This window comes from Scyliorhinus canicula, chromosome 20, assembly GCF_902713615.1.
Source record: "Scyliorhinus canicula chromosome 20, sScyCan1.1, whole genome shotgun sequence".
NCBI lineage: Eukaryota > Metazoa > Chordata > Chondrichthyes > Carcharhiniformes > Scyliorhinidae > Scyliorhinus > Scyliorhinus canicula.
The window spans coordinates 50,488,350-50,500,567 of NC_052165.1; the positions used below are offsets into that span (position 1 = coordinate 50,488,350).

Here is a 12,218-nt window from a genome sequence, read left to right on the forward strand (position 1 = left end):
TCCGTCCTCCGCTTTCCTGACAGTTCCTGCGCTGACTTTTCCACTCACCGGCGGACTTTCGTTAACCCCCTGTTTCATGGCTGTTTTTCTCCCAAACTTGGATACTTTTCCTCCCTGTGCCCTCTTATAGCCTTTTCAGCCTCCGTTGCCCCCGGGACCGGGTGTTAAAACTCAAAAATTTCTAGTCCCGAGCGGGAGCCCTCCAGTGTGCGGCTGCCTCCCGCCCACCATCATCGGAAGTCCGAGTCCCAACTTATTTAACCTTTAATCATAAGACAATCCCTCCATACAAGGGATCATCCTAGTGAACCTTCTCTGAACAACCTCCAATAAAATATATTTTCTTAAATAATTGGGCCAAATCTGCTCACAGTACTCCAGATGTGGTCTTACCAGTATCTTGTACAGTTGCATCAAGACCTCCCTGCTCTTCTACTCCAACCTCCTTGAAATAAGGACCAGCATTCCATGAACCTTCCTGATTACCTGCTGCAGCTGTCTGCTGCGTTTGTGTGTTTCATGCACAAGTCACTTTTGTGTTGCAGCTTTCTGCAAGTTCTCTATTCAAATGATACTCTGCTCTTATGTTCTCCCTTCCAAAATGGACAACTTCACATTTCCCACATTATTTTTTAATTAAAAAAAAAATTTAGAGTATCCAATTATTTTTGTCCAATTAAGGGTCAATTTAGCGTGGCCAATCCACCTACCCTGCACATCTTTGTGCTGTAGGGGTGAGATCCACACAGACATGGGGAGAATGTGCAAACTCCACACAGACAGTGACCCGGGGCCGGGATCGAACCCGGGTCCTCGGTGCCGTGAGGCAGCTGTACTAACCACTGCTCCACTGTGCCGCCACATTTGCCAACTTTTTGTCCACTTACTAACCTATCAATATCTCTTTGCAAACCTCTCGCAAGTTGCCTTTCCACTCATTTTTGTGTCGTCTGTAAATTTGGCTACAGTGTATTCGCTCCCTTCTTCCAAGTCAATTATGTATTGTAAATAGTGCGGTCCCAGTACTAATCCCTATAGAGCCCCACTGGTTACAGGTCGCCAAAGAACACTTTATCACCACTCGCTGTTTCCTGCCCATTAGCCAATTCTCTAGCCATGCCAATATACTACCTTCAACACCATAGGTTCTTACTTATGATATAACCTTTTGTGAGGTATCTTGTCGAACGTTTTCTGGAAGTCAAAATACAATGCTCTCTCTTTTCCGCTTTTAAGAGGTTCCTTAAAAACTTTTTTAGCTGCCTAATATCATAAGGGCAGCAATGCGGTGCAGTGGTTAGCACTGCTGCCTCACGGCACTGAGGATATGGGTTTGGTATCCTGTGAGAGTAGGACAATGAGTCAGAGATTCAAACTAATAAAGACAAATTGCTTTGTCCTGGATGGTGTTGAGTTCTAGTGTTGTTGGAGCTGCACTCATCCAGACGAGTGAAGAGTATTCCATCACACTCCTGACTTGCATCTTATAGATAGTGGACAGGGTTGAGAGTCTGGAGGTGAATTACTCACTACAGAATTCCCAGCCTCTGAACTGCTTGTGTAGTCGCAGCCTTATATGGCCAATTCAATTCAGTTTCTTGTGAACGATGATACCCAGGATGCTGATAGTGGGGGGATTCAACGATGGTAATGCAAGTGAATAGCGAGAGATGATTAGATTCTCTCTTATTGGAAATTGGAATTGACTAGCCCTTGTGTGACGTAAATGTTACATGCCACTCATCAGTCCAGGCCTGAATGTTGTGCAAGTGTTTGTGGAGGCAGACTGCTTCACTATCTGAGGAGGTGTGAATGATATTGAACATTCTGCAATCATCAGTGAACATCCCCACGTCTGACCTTATGATGGAGGGAAAGTCATTAATAGAGCAGCTGAAGATGGTTGGGTCTAGGACACTACACAATGTTAGATGATTGGTCTCCAAACAAATATATGTTCCAGTAAAGCACATGAAAGGTCTGATGGCTGTTAGAAAATCAAAGGTCATAAAAAGGGAATTAGATTGGTAATCGTAAACATTAGAAATAAGGTATAGTTTTAGGTGTGTTTAATGTTTCTTTGCCTGGAAGGGTAAAACCTATAGTTAGATTCATGCTGAACAAAGATGTTTGTATCTATGGGGGTTGGTTAAGTTCCTTTTTTGTGCTTAGAGGGCTGTGAAGTGAAAAGTAAATAAACCAATAGGTTGCTTAGCAACTAGGGCCTTGTTAGGTAGAGAAGCTTTTAGGTTTTAGTTTAGCTAATTTGATTGCAGTTGGAGATAGGTAGTGTGAGACAAGGTTCACACGTCTGCTAGAAGCTGTTGGTTTAGAAGGCTAGAGAGGGAACATCTCTCTCAGTTTTGCTCAAAGAAAAGCCATAACATGGATAATGGTCAAGAAAACAAGTGCAGAGATCTGAAGAGTAGCTAGTTAAGGAAACAAGAGAAAGTTCCAAGAAGTCTGAGGTAAAGGGCGCTAGAACAGAGCACTGTTCAGTAAAGACAGACCGAGCTGAGGAGGCTGAGACACCAGAAAGATATCTGAAGTGATTTCCAGGTTTGTGAGACATCACAATAGCATATGGAACGTGAATCGAAATCACTATGAAAATCGGTGGTTAGATTTCGGAGTTTGTGTAAAAGTAGTTAAGACAATGGAAACCCAAGAGTGGGTGTTGTAAAATCCCGTGGATTAGCCATTAAAAGTAAAGCGGAAGCTTTGATTAGAAGTAGAATTTGGAAACCCTGGTTTGGATTTTGGAATGCAAGCCCCCAAAGAGAATACATGATTATGAGGGAAGATTTTAAAGCGTGACAATCATCTGGGGCTATTCGGAGGAAAAATCCACAGATACTAACTTTCAGAGTGGAGTTTGTGTATTTGACCTTAAAAGCCTTGTGGCTTAAAAGAGACTTTTTGAGTTAATGAGACCATTTTGTTTAAGAAGTACTTTGTAATCCAGGTAAATCTTCAGAGGCTGGGAATTCTGTAGTGAGTAAACTCCAGTAAAGGAGTTTGTATAATATTCCAACTTTTCATGTTTAATTGCATTTTTTTTGCTAAAACTAATTAGCAGTCCTATGATGCTGTTCCTCTATGTTTTGCATTAGAAATATAAAAGTTATGATATTTTGAACCAGGGTTCCATTCTGGGATCTTCCTGTCCAGTTATAGCATCAACTAGGATCAGAGCATGGTAGTATTTGAAGAATTAGGATTCTCTGGACATCCTGGCCAACATTTGATTAACAACAGATAATTTACCCCATTACAATTGTGAGAAAACGGTGTGCACCAAAGTGGCAGCAACATTATACAACATAACTACAGTGATTGGCATTGGTCATTCAATGCATTTTGCAATATCTCAGAAATATGACTGAACTATAGAAATGCAAATAATTTTTTACATTGAAATTTATGTTTTGAGCAAATTTGCCCAATTTACTGCAATATTTGAATAATTTATTTAGTTTAGAAATCACAGTTGTTCAAACTGTGGGCAGCATGGTAGCACAAGTGGCTAGCAATGTGGCTTCACAGCGCCAGGGTCCCAGGTTCGATTCCCTGCTGGGTCACTGCCTGCATGTTCTCCCCGTGTCTGCGTGGGTTTCCTCCGGTGCTCCGGTTTCCTCCCACAGTCCAAAGATGTGCAGGATAAGTGGATTGGCCATGCCAAATTGCCCTTAGTGTCCAAAAAAGTTAGGAGGGATTATTGGGTTATGGGGATAGGGTAGAAGTGAGGGCTTAAGTGGGTCGGTGCAGACTCGATGGGCCGAATGGCCTCCTTCTGCACTGTATGGTCCATGTCGATGTCTATGTCTAAACACTAGGACTTGATACACCAATAAATAATTCGGACTTCACACAATTCACTCGTACTTCCTCTATTCGAGACTCACTGGTTGAACACTAAAAAACAATTTGACGAAGGGGAACCAACAAACCTTTTCTGTAATTCTAATTAGTCATCTTAATTTGAAATATTTGCGGAACAACCTGTATTTAAAGACCTTGGGTACAATTCAGCTACCGCGTTGTACCCGGTGGGGATCTGGGTGAATCGAGTCCCCCGACGCCAGGAGTACACGGCTGTGCCTGCGAGATATCGCCATTTAGCACTGGTTTCTACAAACGTGGATCAGGCATAACGGCACTTCGGGCCGTCTTGCAGACCTTTGGAAACTGCCTGGGTGATTGGGGACAGGGCAAGGTGGTACCATGATGCCTGCGCACCCTGGCAGTGCTACCTGGGAATTGCCAGGGTGCTGGGGTGGAACTGCCAGGGTGCTGGGGTGGAACTGCCAGGGTATCAGGTTGGCACTGCCAGGGGTCAGGCCCGGGGGGTGGGCTTGCCCATTGGAGGGGAGTGGTCCAGAAAGCAGGGGGGGGCGAGTGGAGAAATTCAGGCAGCCGTTACAAATGGCACCCTGATCTGCGAGGAGCTGTTTCTGCTAACAAGATCAACTCGCCAGCAGCAAATCTCAGATGCGGCCTCGGGGGGAGAAACTCCCTGAGACCCCGAAAAACCAGCAACGTGCTGGTGAATAGTGGGGTGAACCTCGGTGCTGCATCAGCTGAGTAACAGCCCGCCAAACCCACCCAAAAGCGGACTTAACTTTTGTCCGATTAATCCGATAAAAAACCTGAGCCTGTGCTGTATACTTTAATGAATGTGGGAACACTTCATATAGGAATGCAGCACGCAAACCTATCACTAATCATCGTATGGAACAATATTCTGACATTGCATTTTAAATTCTACAGATACATTTCAAAACGAAGGAGAGCACAGAGATAGGCATTTTGAGAACTTTTTCAAACATAAAAGTACATTCAACTAAAATTAACATTACATGGGGGGGGGGGGAGAAACGGTGATTAATAGTGTCTGTACTAGAAAGAAAGAAAGAAAATTGCTTATTGTCACAAGTAGGCTTCAATGAAGTTACTGTGAAAAGCCTCTAGTCGCCACATTCCGGCGCCTGTCCGGGGAGGCTGGTACAGGAATCGAACCGCGCTGCTGGCCTGCTTGGTCTGCTTTAAAAGCTAGCGATTTCGCCCAGTGAGCTAAACAATCATTGCAGTCATTATTGGGACTCATCACTTAAAATGTGTTGAATCATTTCAGGTAGTTGAATGTACAAATTTGCTTTTCAGTATGAACCTAAGGGCTGGTTTTCTCGTGTGTGTGTGTGTGTGGTTCAGGATAACAGCAACAGCACAGGTTTAAATCCTGTTCTGCTGTGAGGTAGGCTTGGAACCTGCCTCCTCTCCCGGCCCCTAAAAAGTGAATGACTGGTAATGACAAACCACCACCGACAAAAAAACTAACCAGCAAGCAATTGGATGAAGCACCATGAGGCAGAGTACACAGGAATGAATTTGGATTTGTGTCCTAGAAAATTAGCATCCAAGAAAGATATTGGATTTAGTTTGAACTGCTTTCCAGATTTACCTTCCATCATCTTTCAGACCTCTGCAAGGTTACCTGCTTACAAGGATGAAAATGTTTGTGCCTTTGACACGATGCATCAGAGTTGTGAATCTTCTCTGCACTCCTTCTCATACTTTAAATGTCTGCTGGGTGCCTCAGCTACCAGCACTTGACAGAAAACTCAAGGTACGGGCTGACCAAATACGACGCTTAAACACTTTCTTTGGCCTGTGCTCTACTGTTTTGGTTATGTCGTTCACTATTCTATCTGCTTTGTTGATTACCCAACATATTCAATCAGCAAGGACTCTCTGCAGCTCTCTTTATACATTAGAGTGCATGTGTCTTCCACATTTTTGTTTATTGTGCACTAATAATGCATTCATTTTCTATTACATATGTTGCCTAGCTCTTTTTGTAGATTCCAAGCTGATCCTTGGGTCTAGTTTAACCCTCCTAGTCAACTGAATTTGATCAATTGTATTAAATTCTTGGATTCAAGTAATTCAATACAAGTTAGAAACTGTAGTTTCTATAGTAAACCTAATAACGAATCCCTAGGATACTCCACTCAACACTTTCTCCCACCCCAGCATAATGCTACGAACAAATGCCTACTGTTTTCAGCTAGGTTCAGCTGGTCAAATGCCCTAAAATCATTTTCATCAGCCGATTTGTAGCTTTGTAGTAGCAGCTCTGAGATGTAACATTCAGCCTGAAGAATCTTAATATTATTTCCCTTGATCCGCCCACCAAAACACATTCTAGGTGTTGGGAAAGGAGGCAGGTCCCAAGCCTACCTCACAGCAGAACAGGATTTAAACCACATACACGAGCAAACCAACCCCTAGGTTCATGCTGAAAAGCAAATTTGCACATTCAACTAATTGAAATCATTCAACACCAAAACACATTCTGATTTAATTACAAAACAAATTAAACACTTACAGTAGTATGTGAGGCAAAGAAGTCTTCATCTTTACTCTGAGGTGACAAGGGCGGATTTCCTGAATCATCGACCCACAGCTGAACAAAATAAATATTTTTTTAAAAATGAAACATGCAACACATCAAATTTTACTTTTGATGTTCATGTTTGGAGTTTCTCTCCATTCCAGTTTGAACTCTAAACTAGAAACAGAAAACGATGGAAATACTCAGCAGGTCTGGCAGCATCTGTGGAGGGAGAAGCAAGAGTTAATGTTTCGAGTCCAGAATGACACTTCTTCAGAAATCTTTAGAAAGCTGAGATCAATTTAAAAATAAATACAGAAAATTCTGGAAAGCGAACACCCATTGTGACGGAAAAGAAAAATTACAGCATTCCTAATGTTGATCCTTCATGAGTGCTGAAGACTGGAAAAGGAACAAGCAATTTAGTTTTAAAAAAACATACACAAAAGAACTTACATTAAATAACCTGTGAGCCAATTAATAGAGAACAGATGGTATGGAAAATTAGTACAATGATGCACTCCTAATTTCCAGAAGTTACATTTACACTGTTAGTTTAGGGCCAATGTAATTCATGCGTTGGGCCTGATCCCAGAGTGAAGTGGAGACGACCCGGGAGTGTAAATCCTGTGTTTTCAAGTCTTGTTTACAAACAAGAAATCCACTGAAACTCTCCTGTACACTTTACAAACTACCTGATCTCAATTTAAATGCTGAAGAGACAAATTCTCCATTTCCATTTTCTATTAATTTAACTTTCTTACTTTTGGGAACGTAAAGAGGACAGTTACATTTCAGTCTGGCAGGAGTCTGCAACATAAACACTTTCAGTCGGTCAGGAATCCAAATTTTAGCCACAGCTCTCATGTCAAGAGACACTAGCATGTACAACACCAATACATTAAATTCCAACATCCGCTTTCAGAGTTACTTTCCTTTACATTTACTGCTGTTCTACAAATAATTTCAAGCTATGTGCATCACCAGCATTGTTTGGAATGGTTACAAAGAACTACATTTTTTTAAATTAATTTTTATAGAATGCGGCCATCGTTTGCTAGGCTAGCATTTATTGCCCATCCATAATTGCCCTTGAGAAGCTGGTGGTGAGCTGCCTTCTTGAACTGCTCGAGTCCATGTGGTGTAGGTACATCCATTGCATTGTTAGGGAGGGAGTTCCAGGATTTTGACCCAGCGAACAAACGGCGATACATTTCCAAATCAGGATGGTGAGTGACTTGAAGGGGAATCTCCCGATTCCCATGTGTTTTCTGTCTTTTGTACTTCTAGATGTCAGTGGTCGTGGATTTGGAAGGTGCTGCCTAGGGAGCCTTGGTGAGATCCTGCAATGCATCTCGTAGATGTTACACAATTGTTACAGTGCATTGATGGTGGAGGGAATAACTGTTTGTGGATGGGGTGTCAATCAAGTGGGCTGCTTGTCCTTGATGGTTGCAAGCTTCTTGAGTTTTGGAGCTGCACTCATCCAGACAAGTGGAGAGTATTCCATCACGCTCCTGACTTGCATCACGTAGACAGTGAAAGGGTTTTGGGGAGTCAGGATTAGAGTCTCTGATCTTCTTTTGTAGCCACCTAATTTATACGGCCAGTTCAGTTCAGCTTCTGGTCAATGGTAACCCCAGGATGTTGATACTGGGGGAGTCAACAATGGTAATTCCATCGAATGTCAAGGGGTGATAGTCTCTTTTGTTGGAGATAGTCATTGCCCGGCACTTGTGGGGCACAAATGTCACTTACCACTTGCTAGCCCAGCCTGGATATTGTCACGGTCTTGCTTCATTTGGACACGGACTCCTTCAGTACCTCAGGAGACGCGAAAGGCTGATTAATAAAATTGATGGCATGGAATAGAAAGGTGGACTGGGTTTTTTTAAAACTGGCTTCAAGACAGAAAACAAGCTGTGGTAAATGGTTTGTTTTCAGAATGTAAGATGGTAGCAATGGCATTCCTTAAGGATCAGTGTGAGGACCATTGATTTATGTGGCGTAAAAATGAGTTTGATATTGAAATACACAGCAAACTTTGTCAATGACACCAAACTTGGGAGGTGTGGATAACAGTGAGGATGATAACTTCCGGTGACGGCGGGCGGGAGGCAGCCGCACATTGGAGGGCTCCCGCTTGGGAACGGAAATTTTGGAGTTTTAACGCCCAGTCCCAGGGGCAACGGAGGCTGAAAAAGCTTTAAGAAGGCACAGTGAAGAGAAATGTCCAAGCTTGGGTAGAAAACGGCTGCGAAAAAGGGGGTTAATGAAAGTCCACCAGTGAGTGGAAAGGTCAGCGCAGGAACTGTAAGGAAAGCGGAGGCAGAAGCACCAGGGGAGGCCGCATAGCTCACAGCAGAAGAAATGACCAAAGTGATCGTTGTGGAACTTGAAAAACAATTCACAAAGCACATGGAAGCGATGAAGGAGGAGATGGGAGGGGTATTGGAAGTGCTGGTGGAGGAGGCGATTGCCCTGGTGAGGGCGACGGTATCAAGCGCAGCAGTGGAGGTGCGGGTGCACAGTGAGACACTGAAGGAAGTGGGAGAGGCATTATCGCAGCACAGTGATCAACTCACCTCGATGGGGAAGGAGTTTCAGAAGGTGAAAGAGACCAACAAGGGTCTGCGAGCCAAAATGGAAGACCTGGAAAACAGATCCAGGCGACAGAATCTGAGGATCGTGGGTCTGCCCGAAGGGGTGGTAGGTTTGAGGCCGATGGAGTATTTTGCAAAGATGTTGGTGGAGCTATTGGGGGAGGGGGACGATCTCGCTCGGTACGAACTGGATCGGGCTCTTCGGTTGTGGAGGCCTAGATCAAAGGCGAGTGAGCCGTCAAGAGTAGTGGCTCTGAGTTTCCGTAGGTACAGCGTGAAGAAGAAGGTCCTGTGCTGGGCAAAGCAGAAGCGGGTGGTGCAGTGGGCTGGAGCTGGTATATGCATTTACCAGGACTTTACGGTGGAGCTGGCGAGGAGGCGGGCTGCCTTCAGCCGGGTGAAGGCACTGTACATCAGCAAGGTGCAGTGTAACATAGTATATCCAGCTAAGTTGAGGGTGACCTACAAATCAAAGGACTTTTATTTTGAGACGGCGGAAGAGGCAGTGGAGTTTGCGAAGGCAGAAGGACTGTGGCAGAATTGAGAAATGGGACTGAGAGCGGGTCGTGTACTGATGTAGCCTCATATAACCTTATTTTTTCACTGCGTGTTGGTGTATGTACTAAACGAGTCGACACTATATATTTGGACAAGGGAAGAGATGGGACTTTCATTTGCAATGATGGTTCTTTGGGGCTTGGGTGTTATGCGGAGGTTGTGTGCTGAAGGGGATTTCTTGGTTTTCCTGGGATCAGGCAAGGGGGAAGGAGACCCGGGCGGGGGCCTCCACGCTGGTCGGTTTAAGCCAGCCAGTGAATGGGAGTGAGGTGGGGGGAGGGGCTGTGGCCATCGGAGCCTGGTAGAACAGGTTTTGGTTAGTCTAGGAACCGAGGTTGGGGGAGGAGTTTACAAGAGGAAGTGGAGGTGAGGAGTTTGGGAGGGGGGGTGGGGAGTGTCTACAATTCATAGGTGCCAGTCTCGTACTCTTTCAGGGATTGGATGGCATTGAATATTTTGGGGGGGGGGTGGGGTGGGGATTGGGGGTGCGGACTATATATGGTAACAGCGACCAGGGGCAATCCCTTTTTCTTTTGTCCTTTTTCCCTCCTTGTGAGGTTTAGTTTTATTTGATGCTTACATTGTCAGGTGGGCCATTATTTGGGGGGTGGTGGGACGATGGAATCGTTGTTGTTGGTAGGGGGATGGACATTGTATTCGTTACAGTTTACTGTTTGTTGGTTGGGGGGTAAACCCTGAAGAAAATGGAGAATAAAAATAGTTTTCAAAAAAAAAACAGTGAGGATGATACCAACCGGCTGCAAAAGAGCATGTATAGACAAGCAGAATGGGCAGACAAATTTTAGATACAATCTAATTCAAACAAAAGGGCGTATAGACCAGCAGAGCGGGCAGACGGATATTAGATAGAATCTAATTCACACAAAAAAGGGCCGGTATAGACAAGCAGAATGGGCAGACAAATTTTAGATACAATCTAATTCAAACAAAAGGGCGTATAGACCAGCAGAGCGGGCAGACGGATATTAGATAGAATCTAATTCACACAAAAAAGGGCCGGTATAGACAAGCAGAATGGGCAGACAAATTTTAGATACAATCTAACTCACACAAGTATGAAGTCATGAATTTTGGCAAAAGGTAGGAAGACCCTGTCCCACCGATCCGTCTGGCTTCTACAGTGGCAGAGCAACACGTTCACTTTACATACTTAATAAGATATTGTTGGTATATCCGTTTAACGATGCCAGTTTCACTTTAACGTCGTTTGTGATTTCCTCTTCAGTGGCCTGTCAGTTCATATCACTTTTCCCAGTGCTTCCACTCTTACCCGCAGTCCCTCTTCCGGTCACCCTGACTCCCGGCCTTGTTCTTCTCTCAGTCCTCGGGGTCTTTTCTTCAGCAGCTCCCAACATCTGGCTCCTGCTGCTGGCTTCACTCCAGTGCAAATTCAGAAGCAAAGCCAGAAGTCCTGGGCTCCATCAAGTGGCAGAAGTTGATTGGTGCAGATAGTCAGGACTTCCAACTGCTGCCTGAACTTAACAACTTCTACCACTAGATGTAGCCCGGCTGAGATGAGTATTCTAACAGTCGTAAAGAAAATAACTGTATTCCATGCTGCATTGCTTTTATATTTTGTGATGCATTTTTGTATGCAAGTTAATTCAACTAGAAATGCACAGTGCTGCATGTACATGATACAGGTATTTCACCTTCTACATTGTTTTTCATTGGGCGAGAAATGTCCGAATCAGTGATTCCTCTGGGAACCTATGATTCACTTAAAATTGTGATTTTCGAGAATGCAATGACAACTCGAGAGGGCTTACTGTACCAGGTACAAATGTGTATATTTGCAGAAATTATATTCAATTATAATTGATTAATGTTCATAAATACAATCCTCCTGTCACATGCTAACACAATTTGCTCATGTGTTCAACTTCAGCTAATGGGTTGTGTTGCTGACAATGCTGTTGAGTTATTCATTCATAATTACTATAATTTAACTGCGTATTGATATTTATACAGGAGTAGCATGCAATATGTAAAATTACAGTACACTGATATAGAATTAAAATAATCTGTTGAAGTCTTAAGTGTGTTGCAGGGTAAGAGATATTGGGTTAAAATTAAACTGACAAAGCACTTCTCGGTCACTCAAGATCTACAGAACAGGGTTCCCATCTCTGGTTGGATATATTCTGGGATTTCATCTCATGACCTCCTACCTTCAACTGGCCTTCCACCAGACTCCTGCCATTGGTCACCCAACATGTCAGTCATAATGGAACCAAACCCCCCCGCCTTTTTCAATGTGTCCCAGCTTTGATTTTTGAAAATCTGGTCACCCTAGCCCTGGTCACCAGTACCACTGGTCAGCCCTGAATGTTCCCAAACTCAAGTACATTGTGCAGTAAACTCCAGTCGGTCATTTTCACAATAAATTATGCTTACCTCAGTCCCATATTTTCTAGTTGCAGCAACTGCCAGTGATCGGAGCTTCTCCCTATAAAGCTGTGCTGCACGGCTGTTGTATTTTGCATTAGTATCGCTGGTGTTGCAACCATGTTGACGGAAGAAAGCATTCTATAAAAATCAAAATAAAGTTACCTCTATCTGCTCTTGAACTATACATAAAGATGCAGCAAAGTAAAGCAAAGCATGGACTTTATTTTCCAGGGCATCTTGTGGACATATCA

At 43.7% G+C, this 12,218-nt stretch overlaps 1 protein-coding gene across 2 annotated transcripts in view; it reads right to left on the minus strand.

The window, feature by feature from the left end:
• LOC119954665 (ADP-ribosylation factor GTPase-activating protein 3-like) overlaps window positions 1-12,218 on the minus strand; it is a 92,279-nt gene that overhangs the window by 53,359 nt on the left and 26,702 nt on the right. For both annotated transcript variants that reach the window (XM_038780053.1, XM_038780052.1), the window contains exons 4-5: window positions 11,974-12,105; window positions 6,389-6,466 (exon numbers count right to left, since the gene is read on the minus strand). In XM_038780053.1, the coding sequence (XP_038635981.1) occupies window positions 6,389-6,466; window positions 11,974-12,105 (210 nt within the window). The remainder of the gene's footprint in view (window positions 1-6,388; window positions 6,467-11,973; window positions 12,106-12,218) is intronic.